The sequence below is a fragment of the Oncorhynchus masou genome, chromosome 21, assembly GCF_036934945.1.
Source record: "Oncorhynchus masou masou isolate Uvic2021 chromosome 21, UVic_Omas_1.1, whole genome shotgun sequence".
In the NCBI taxonomy this organism is placed as follows: Eukaryota; Metazoa; Chordata; class Actinopteri; order Salmoniformes; family Salmonidae; genus Oncorhynchus; species Oncorhynchus masou.
In genome coordinates this window covers 7,269,553-7,280,933 of record NC_088232.1, presented here as the reverse complement: position 1 = coordinate 7,280,933, position 11,381 = coordinate 7,269,553, and the positions used below count along the sequence as shown (strand labels likewise).

Sequence of the window (11,381 nt, the reverse complement as noted above, 5' to 3'; positions counted from 1 at the left end):
TTATACTTAATTATTGAATCAACACAGATGGACATTTTCTACAATAAACTCCAATGGCTCCATATTGTTAGGTACTTGAATCACATTGTTAGAGATGGGCTTGACTGTGGTTAACATTTTATAATATCATTTCTGTTAATACAGCAAAGTTTCTTATATAAACCTTTATGTTCTTCTGTTCAATTTGTGTTTATCGTCAGCAGTCCATGAAGACCTGCTGATATTCGGTGTTGCTGACGGGATAGACTGGACCTCTGAAGCTCCTGGTTACAAACCTTGGCACCAGATCAGGAGCCGTTGCTCATCCTTTCCGAGTCAGAACCAGGACTGAACCGTAAGGGACAGAGACTCCGCCACTACACAGAACACCTTACCAGTGGACAGGTGGACTGAACAACCTCAGTCCTGGTGGTCATCAGAGAGACAGAGGCTCCAGTCAGGGATTCAGTCTGCAGCCCAGACCCTTCTCTTCACAGTCTCAGTGCAGGGATGGAGCAGGGCCTGGGGCTGATAGAGACAGACCCTCCTGTTCCTATGATACAAACACCACAATATCCATGATGAACAGAGCAGGTCACCCTGGGCTTCAGCATTCACAGGGAATGGTGGGAGACCCACCTGGTGGGGTTTGGGTTCATAGAAAGCCTGGGTCTCGCCTTCCTCAGTTACCTCAGGTTTACCCCACCAATACAGAGAGGGTCAGGATGGGTGTTCACCACGAGAGGTACCTAGCCTATAACACAGCACACAATCCCAACAACACCCAAACAATGGCTAAAGGTCAAGTAGGGAGCTCAAAGACTAACCACCTGAGGGCGGTGGCTCCTGCTTCTACCTCTTCTGGTGTCATGGGGTCACAACATGGGAGGCTGAGCATTAGGACGGACAGCGACAAACCGTATGCCTGCCCCACGTGTGGGAAGCACTTTACTAAGGTGAAATATGTGAAGCAGCACCAGACCGTTCACACCAAGGAGAGGCCCTTCAAGTGCAAACTATGTTACAAGAGCTTCTCCCGCCTGAGCAACATTATCAGACATAGGAGTGTCCACAACTGGGAGAAGTCGTAGCAGTGAGATGTACACAGAGAATATCTGGGAACCATTCTTTAGCTGAAATATTATAGTGATCATGTAAAGAAGGGCCAGGCGGTATATCATATTTTACTATATAGCGGTAGTTTGTGTTTTTACTTGTATAACGGTCTTTCAGTGTTTGGTTTGATAAACGTGTTAAACCAGTGTAATGTCCGTTTTTATAGTTTGCGACTTGAGTAGTCTTCCTTCCACACATACCAAGCCCTGCACTCGGTGTCACTCAAGGAGAGCATGTTTTGCTGCTTACCACTTGCAGTGACAGTCTGCATGGTCAATGCATTCTATAATTTCACTATTAGTGTGTGTATCTCACTGTCTGCAAACAGCTAGTTTGTCTTTTCTTAGCAAGGAGTGGCTAAAATAAATCGTATTCGCTAATGCTAATCGCACCTAGTTAGAGCAAACGCAGCTATCTAACCGGATACCTGGTGTAGGCCGAACATGTTGTTTGTGCAACGGTATATCCTAAATCGAAGAGGAACAGGCAAAGCATAAATATTGCAGCTCCAGTAAGCGAAACATTTCATGTAACGTTCATTAGGGTCCACTGGGAAACACTGACCAACATTGGTTCCTACCCTGTCACAATAACCTTCCCTGGCTTTTTAATTCGTTATGTCATACGCTGCATTCAAAGTGACCACTATATTCCAGATTTTTGTTGAAGTTTCATTAAACAGTATAAAACCCATCAGAATGTACAAAGCCCCGTTTATTTGCGTGTTTATCATTTAGAATTAGAATTTCCTTCGAACCTTGCCACCGATATGATCTAGCCAGCCGTTCTTTTTAGGTAATTTACTGCTCTGCATTTGAAAGGGTTTTCACTAGATAACACAGCCAAAGTCAAAATTGGTTATATCATAAAAATACATGAAAATAAAAATGAGCTTTCTGGTCTTAATTTAAGGTTAGGTGTAAAAATCAATGTTAAGATAAATAGGCAGAGTTCAGCCATAATTATGACTTTGTATCTGTGTACGCTAGAGAAACAGATCGAAATATACTAATCATGAATTGGTTGATGTAACGTAATAAGCATTACCGTAAGTCAATGAACAGCACGCATACCCCTTTTCATTTGCCACGCCCTTTGAGCCATGACGCCAACCAATAATATCCTTTCTCTAAAGTGCAAACGAAAGTAAACAGTGACCAAGAGCAATTTAAACTTGGGCGTTTTCTATTGTTATTTAGACGATTATTAACGATATGGAACTCAAAATATGACTAATTTAACAGCAAAGCATCACATACTTACCCCCATGTAATATTTAATTCGCGTTGGAGAGGACTTGGTTGATATATGTTATCTATTTAAGGCTAGTTACTTTACCTGCTAACAATGGCTAACGTTACTAACTGTATGGTTTTTCACACTCAAATTGCCTCCATCATGGAGGTGCTAGCGAATGCAGCCGTGGCAGATATCTGTAAACTCGTAGACGACGACTATGCAGTGTTTCGTTTGGAAATAACTCATAGCCAAAAAGAAAACAGGGCATTGCGGAGAAAACTACAGCTACTGGAACTGAAGTTGGAACAGGAGCGCGCAGAGAGGACAACGAGAGAGCGCGTCCTCGCCAGTCGTCCCAGTAGTGTCAAGATCCTTGACCGATACAGAGGAGTGGCAAGAGGTACTTTTTGCAGAAGGCTGCGTGACCTGTCTCCCGGTTCCCATCAGCGCATATGTTCCGATGTGTTGTTACCTACAATTGGGTTTTGGTCAGTTGTTGGATAGAATGCAATGCTAGCCCCTGATTACTGAGCACAATTTTATTTTACCAGGCAGGTCAATTAAAAACTAATTATTATTGCACAAAGAAAAACACTATTCTAACCAAATTCTTGATGTACTGAATTTCATATTATATACAATGAAAACAATGTGATGCATAGAACATAATACATCGCTCAATTAATTGTGTATCAAGAAGTTATAAGAAGTGTTACCTTACATCCTTGCCAATTGTAGACAGGGTCAATAGTGTACAATATAGTATTGAGCGTTGACAGTACCTAACCCCCCCCCCAATCACTCTCTTACATGAAGGACATCTCACTGGAGGCCACAGGAGCTTTGTGAAGCCAGCGGGACACAACGTGTGGAGAAATGACAAACCCATAACTATAGATGAGGGGAGTGGAACCTCAATGCAGAATGTTATTGTGATAGAGGTTAGTGTCATAGTGAGACATAACATTTTAAGTTCAGAAAATGTGGCCTGTTCACTTGCTTACATGTACATCCTTATTTATCTGCCATAGGGGAGCTTGTGAGACTTCTCCATGACATTGTTATCCAATTCTACTAATGTACCGATAATAACCTCCTCTCTTCTTGTGTCAGTCTGCAGATGTAGAGGCTGCAGGTCCTGGGGTCAAGCAGGAGAGGTCTGAAGGAGAGGAGGACCCACGGCACAGCAGAGACATCCAAACTGGAGCAGCCGCCGGAGTAGCGCACCCTGTAGTTCCGAAAGACCTCGCCGCCGCGCCCCAGGCCAGGACCCGACGCAGCATCACAGAGGTCAGTTGAATGCCGTCCTCAAGTCAGAGACAGACACAGAGACTTTGATACACAGGCTCTTACACACAGCATCTGACCACAGATCAGACCCAGAGAGACTGGGGCTGGGGAGACTGGGCTGTCGTCCTGCTCCCAGCTCAGAGTATTTACCGGTATTTCACCAGAGCCAGAGGACGGTTCCTTCTCGTGGTAATTGTGACGCGTTAGATATTGGTGTTGATGATCTGTCTTGTTCTTACACTACATAGATGGACCCTGGCAACATATCCTTAGGTTTAGAGGAGAGATGGATCCTGGCAACATGTCCTTGGGTTTAGAGCAGAGATGGACAACTGCCGGCCCGCATATCAATTTCCAAAAACAGTTATAATAAATAAATAAAAATTGGTTGTGCCAGTCACTGACTGCTGCGCATTTAGCCCATGTCAGCTAACATTTTTAAGATTGGTAAGTCCAGCCAGCTATCTAAACTTGTAGTGATCATGGTCAAATTACCGACTGGCGGGCCCCCATTGATTATGTTTGTCACTCTCACTCGGATATCATATTCAAAACTGCAAACATTTCTCTCCACCCCATCGCAAAATGTGTAGAGTCAGGGATCGCGACTCAGTGTCCACGTCGATGGCACCTTCCGATTCACACAGTCCTGTCCTTTTCGTTTAGGTATGAACTACAATTTAGTAGATATTAAGATGGTGCCGAAGAGGATCGCTGAATTTTTACATGCTCTTAACTGTGCTATTTTGTTCATTTTTTTGCATTGTTTAACTTATTTTGTTGTACATAATGTTGCTGCTACCGTCCCTTATGACCAAAAATAACTTATCGACATAGGAACAGAGATTATTCAACTCGAGCGAGAAGAAGCTTTTTTCCTTTAACGAGTTCGATGAGAAGGATATACTGCTTTCCCGGGAATAGGCCCAAATCCCCGTCATTTGCGTGATGAAAAGGTGGAGGAAAAGGGGGCGCAGGTCGGGCTGCCTTCTGAGAATCCGTAGGCGAGCGAGTATACTCCCACTGCCATCCGTTCTACTAGCTAACGTGCAATCATTGGAAAATAAAATTGATGACCTATGATTAAGATTATCCTACCAATGGGACATTAAAAACTGTAATATCTTATGTTTCACCGAGTGTTGGCTGAACGAAGACATGGATAATATAGAGCTGGCAGGATTTTCCATGCATCAGCAGAACAGAGAAGAAGCTACGTCTGGTAAGACGAGGGGCGGGGGTGTGTGTGTATTTTTCAATAACCGCTGGTGTGCAATGTCTAATATTAAAGAAGTTTCGAGGTATTGCTCGCCTGAGCTAGAGTACCTTAAGATAAGCTGTAGACCACACTATCTACCAAGAGTTCTCTGTATTATTCGTAGCCTTCTATTTACCACAGACCGATGCTGGCACGAAGACCGCACTCAACCAGCTACAAGCAAACAAGAAAATGCTCATCCAGAAGCGGCGCTCCTAGTGGCCGGGGACTTTAATGCAGGCAAACTTAAATATGTTTTACCACATTTTTACCAGCATGTCACATGTGTAACCAGAGGGGAAAAAACGAGACCACCTTTACTGCACACACAGATGCATACAAAGCTCTCCCCCGCACTGCATTTGTCAAAGCTGACCATAATTCTATCCTCCTGATTCCTGTTTACAAGCAAAAACTAAAGCAGGCTCGCTCAATACGGAAGTGGTCAGATGACTCAGATGCTACGCTACAGGACTGTTTTGCTAGCACAGACTGGAATTTGTTCTGGGATTCATCCAATGGCTTTGAGGAGTATACCATCTCAGTCATCAGCTTCATCAATAAGTGTATTGACAACACCGTCCCCACAGTGACCGTATGTCCAAATCCCAACCAGAAGCCATGGATTACAGGCAACATCCGCATCGAGCTAAAGGCTAGAGCTGCTGCTTTCAAGGAGCGGGACTCTAACCCGGAAGCTTATAAGAAATACCACTATGTCCTCAGACAAACCATCAAACAAGCAAAGCATCAATACAGGATTAAGATTGAATCCTACTACACCGGCTCTCACGCTCGTCGGCTGTGTCAGGGCTTAAACTATTACAGACTACCAAGGGAAACCCAGATGCAAGCTGCCCAGTGACGCGAGCCTACCAGACAAGATAAATGCGTTTTAATGCTCGCTTCGAGACAAGCAACACTGAAGCATGTACGAGAGCACCAGCTGTTCTGGATGACTGTGTGATAACGCTCTCGGTAGCCGATGTGAGCAAGACCTTTAAACAGGTCCACATTCACAAAGCCGTGGGGCCAGATGGATTACCAGGACTTGTACTCAAAGCATGCCAGACCAACTGGCAAGTGTCTTCACTGACATTTTCAACATCTCCCTGACCGAGTCTGTAATACCTACATGTTTCAAGCAGACCACCATAGTCCCTGTGCCCAAGGAAGTGAAGGTAACCTGCCTAAATGGATTACCGCCCCATAGCACTCACATTGGTAGCCATGAAGTGCTTTGAAAGGCTGGTCATGGCTCACATCAACAGCATCCTCCAGGATACCCTAGACCCACTCCAATCCGCATACCGCCCCAACAGATCCACAGATGACGCAATCTCAATCACACTCCACACTGCCCTTTCCCACCTGGACAAAAGGAACACCTATGTGAGAATGCTGTTCATTGACTACAGCTCAGCGTTCAACACCATAGTGCCCACGAAGCGCATCACAAAGCTAAGGACCCTGGGACTTAACACCTCCCTCTACAACTGGATCCTGGACTTCTTGACGGGCCACCCCCAGGTGGTAAGGGGTAGGCAACAACATGTCTACCATGCTGATCCTCAACACTGGGGCCCCTCAGGGGTGTGTACTTAGTCCCCACCTGTACTCCCTGTTCACCCATGACTGCATGGCCAAACGACTCCAACACCATCATTAAGTTTGCTGATGACACAAGTGGTAGGCCTGATCACCAACAACGGATGGACAGCCTATAGGGAGGAGGTCAGTGTGGTGCACCAGGACAACAACCTCTCCCTCAGTGTGAGCAAGACAAAGGAGCTGATCATGGACTACAAGAAAAGGCTGGCCGAACCTGCTCCCATTAACATCGACGGGGCTGTAGTGGAGCGGGTTGATAGCTTCAAGTTCCTTGGTGTCCACATCACCAACAAACTATCATGGTCCAAACACACCAAGACAGTCGTGAAGAGGGCACAACAAAACCTTTTCCCCCTCAGGAGACTGAAAAGATTTGGCATAGGTCCCCATATCCTCAAAGTTCTACAGCTGCACCATCGAGAGCATCCTAACTGGTCACGGCCTGGTAGGACAACTGACCTTAAGGCGCTACAGAGGGTATTGCGTACGGCCCAGTACATCACTGGGCCCAAGCTTCCTGCCATCCAGGACCTCTAAACCAGGCGGTGTCAGAGGAAGGCCCTAAAAATTGTCAGACTCCAGTCACAGACTGTTTTCTCTGCTACCGCACGGCAAGACTTCTGAACAATTAATCAAATGGTCACCGGACCCCATTTGTTTTGTACACTGCTGCTATTTGCTGTTTTATTATCTATGCATAGTCACTTCACCCCTACCTACATGTCAAATTACCTCAACTAACCTGTAAACCCGCACACTGACTCGGTACCGGTAACTCCTTTTTATAGCCTCTTATATTATTGTTACTTTTTATAATTTTTCTACTTTAGTTTATTTGGTAAATATTTTCTTAACTCTTCTTGAACCGCACTGTTGGTTAAAGGCTTGTAAGTACGCATTTCACAGTAAGGTCTACACTTGTTGTATGCGGCGCATGTGACAATTTATTTTATTTGAATTTATTGTTGTCAGCAGAAAATATCCACAGATACAATTGGAATAACGAGAGTAAATGATTTCAGTGTTGAATATTCCTGAGTAAAATATTGCATTCAGGCATTGACTTTTGACTTATCATGGCTGACTATTTACCCACATGATATTTATGTCCACAATGATGGGTTTAACAACAATTAAGTAATTCTGTAACTACAGTATAGGACTTAAACGTAGTGAGGATGGGTAAACGCTCCATGTTGAAAGTGTGTTTGTCTGTATCACCTGTTTCTTCCAGGAGGAGAGTCCCGAGTTGCTGTTGGTGAAGGAGGAGGGTCTTGGGAACCCTGAGGGGACCATGATCATGGAGGACGACCAGACTACATCTCCTCCTGAGCTGCACAGTACCACACATAGTCTCACTGAGGTGAGCCCACTGTGAACTACTGTCTGTATAGTATTAGGTCAGGGCCTGTATCCACAAACCCTCTCAGAGAATGAGTGCTGATCTAGGATCAGTGGAAGCCTTTAATATAATTATGAATAAGGTTATGTAGATGGGTGGGGAACTGATCCTGTATCAGTACTCCTACTCTGAGACTATGTGGATCCGGGCCCAGGTCTTCATTAATTTAGTGTGGGACCATGCCTTTTCAATGTTCAAACCATTAAAGAGTGTCAAATAATAAAATCAACTAACACTTTTGCATAGTACTCATAGAATTCCCTCATTGCCCAATCAGAAGATGCTCCCAATCAGATGGTGCTCCTATCAGATTTCTTGATCCAATATCATCTCACTCTGTATCTCACTAAAGTCAGTAGACATGGAGGATGGGAAGCCTGATCTGCTGCTGGTCAAAGAGGAGACAATAGAAGACGAACCAGAGAGCATTGACCTGCTGAGTGGATTAAAGATGGGGGAGCAAGGTAAGGGAGAAATACATATAGGCTCCATACAGTAATAGATATTCAATGGGGATAGTGATGCACCTGGCTATGTGTTCTTATTTTTCTTCATTCATAAAATTCTATCAATACAACTTGTGTTTACATACAAAAACATACAGGTGGTTGGCTGGAGGCTAACAGAGGAGACTGGGCATCCATCTTGGATTCCCAGACCGGTGCAGCCACTGAGCAGGCAAGGACCAGAGGTGACATAGTGGAGTCCTATGGATGGGACAGTGTCCTTAACTCTGGGCTGGGGAACAACGCTGTTAACCACAACCAGAAACAGACTGTCGAACACAAAACAACAACCAAACTTAGTATCCATGACAACAGACTGGCTGAGACCAGGGCGAGGCGTAGATTTGGTCTGCGGGGACGAGGAGGTGTACATATGCAGCAGGAGGGAACAGATACAGACTTGGCTAGCGACGCTCCATCCTGCTCCTATAGTTGTGATTCAGAGAAACTGATGGCGCCTCAGGTTAACTCCCTAACAGATGCTGCCTTCAGCCTGCCTTCTATAGGATCTATCAACTGGAACATGGACCCTGCGACAACACAGACACTCCATGGTCTTCATCCTCCTCACACTCTCCTAATGTTAAACCCGACCTCAGACAATGCCAGTGCCTCAACACTAAATGGCTACACAAGCCCATTGGCAAATAACAGTAGTAGTGACGCTATCAGTAGATCCGGTGGCAAAGAGAAGCGCTTTCTGTGTCCATTCTGTGGGAAAGCCTTCAGTTTCCCAAAACAGGTGGAGATCCACCAGAGGATGCACACGGGGGAGAAACCGTTCAGCTGCCACCTGTGCCTGGCCAGTTTCTCCGACTCGTCCAACCTGAAGAGGCACCAGAGAGTTCACACAGGGGAGAAACCCTTCACCTGCCCCCAGTGTGAGAAGAAGTTTTCCCACCAGCACCATCTGAAGAAGCACCTGAAGGTTCACACAGGAGAAAGGCTGTAGGCACTGTGAGAAGAGGTTCTCAGAGAGGAGCTACCTCAGGATACACCAGAAGAAAAACCATTCCACTCAATAACATCGAAAGAAGCCATTCCACTCGATAGCTTCTGACATTTCAATCAAACCCTGCATTAAAGCTAGACTCAGCTAGATGATGTACATGCACAAAGTAAACAACAGTAGTGGGTCAATTTGCGCAACAACTAAGCGCGAGGCTTAACTTCTCTGAGGTTTTGGTACCACAGCTACCATGTTGTAGCAATGTGAAGCGAACCCGTGTGCATGCACAGATACAGCTGCACAGCTGGATGAGGTGAATTGAGGAAAGAATGAGGCAGAGTAGTGATGTTGAACCTTTTACAGAGTATTGTAGTTATTAGTTAGTTATTGTACTTGTCACAGATTGTTTTTGAAATTAGGGGAGAGTGGGGCAAGTTGAGCCTTTTCATACATTCAGGGAGCTTGCAATTGGCATGCTGACTGCAGGAATGTCCACCAGAGCTGTTGCCAGAGAATTGAATGTTCACTTCCTGCCTCTTACGTTGTTTTTGTGAAACTGGCCTTGCAACTGCAAGGCAAGCGGGCAAGCGGTTTCTGATGTCAGTTATGAACAGAGTGCCCCATGGTGGCGGTGGAGTTATTGTATGGGCAGGCATAAGCTACGGACAACAAACACAATTGCATTTTTATTGTTGACAATTTGAATACACAGAGGTCTGTGACCAACAGATGCACATCTGTATTTCCTGTCATGTGAAATCCATTGATTAGGGCCTATTGAATTTATTTCAATTGACTGATTTCTATATATGAACTGTAACTCAGTAAATTTTGGGAAATTGTTGCATATTGCATTTTATATTTTTGTTCAGTATATTTCAGGATGTTGTGTATCCCTGGAAATAATCTGAATGTATTTTAACATTAAACACACAGTTTTGAAAACAGACCACATTTTTTCAACAAGCTATTGGCACAACTTACCCTGGGTATGGGGTAAGTTGAGCTGCGGGACAGGGTAAGCTACACATTTTTGTTCTGTTCCATTTTTATTTACCAAACAACATTTTGAAAATCCCCCCCAAAAAGAAAGAAATTCAACACAATTGCTTTTTGGTATTTTAATTATTTATAAAATGAACACAAGCTTAACACCTAACAGTGTCCTCCAAGCTCATCACTAAGCTAAGGACCCTGCGACTGAACACCTTCCTCTGCAACTGGATCCTGGACTTCCTTCCAACTCCATCATCAAGTTCGCTGAACACATGACAGTAGTAGGCCTGATTACCAACAACGATGAGAAGGCCTACAGAGAGGAGGTACGCACTCTGATGGTGTGGTGCCAGGTAAATAACCTCTCCCTAAAAATCAGCAAACCAGGAGGAACCAGGCTGGATGCCCCCCATCCTCATCAATGGGACTGCCATGGAGAAGGGAAAAAAACATTTAAGTTCCTCGGCGTACACATCTCCAAGGAGCTGAAATGGTCAAACCACACAGACACTGTGGTGAAGAAGGCAAGACTGCGAGTCTTCCAACCTCAGGAGGCTTGATGCCTGTCCCTGAGGGTCCTCACAGTGTTCTACAAGAGCACCATTAAGAGCACACTGTCGAGCTGCATCACAGCCTGGTATGGCAACTCCACCGCCACTGACCGCAAGGCTCTACAGAAGGTGGTACGCCCATTTGAACATAACATTGGGTTCACACTGCCTGTCCTTCGGGACACCTAAAACACCAGGTGTCGCAGGAAGGCCAAGAAGATCATCAGGGGCCCTCAGCCACCAGAGCAACTGCCTGTTCTCCCCGCTTCCATCACTCAGTACTGCAAAAACTGTCAGACTGGCCTATAGCTTCTACATCCAGACCATCAGGCTGCTGAATAATCACCGCTAGACAGCTACCTGCCCCCCCGGACTTCCTACCCGCTGCCCCCCCCATGGGCACTCTTCACCCCCCAACTGACATTTACCCTGCCCCCACCCCCCAATGGACATATATAATTTTTGTGGTTGTAAATATGTATAT

General features: G+C 45.2%; 1 protein-coding gene across 1 annotated transcript; it reads left to right on the top strand.

Moving 5' to 3' along the window:
* The first annotated feature begins 2,220 nt into the window (after window positions 1-2,220).
* On the top strand, window positions 2,221-10,102 carry LOC135507732 (neurotrophin receptor-interacting factor homolog). The gene is made up of 6 exons (XM_064927336.1): window positions 2,221-2,734; window positions 3,151-3,275; window positions 3,448-3,624; window positions 7,728-7,856; window positions 8,248-8,359; window positions 8,500-10,102. The coding sequence occupies exons 1-6, from the start codon at window positions 2,443-2,445 to the stop codon at window positions 9,351-9,353; spliced, it is 1,689 nt and encodes a 562-aa protein (XP_064783408.1). The 5' UTR covers window positions 2,221-2,442; the 3' UTR covers window positions 9,354-10,102.
* Window positions 10,103-11,381: the final 1,279 nt, after the last annotated feature.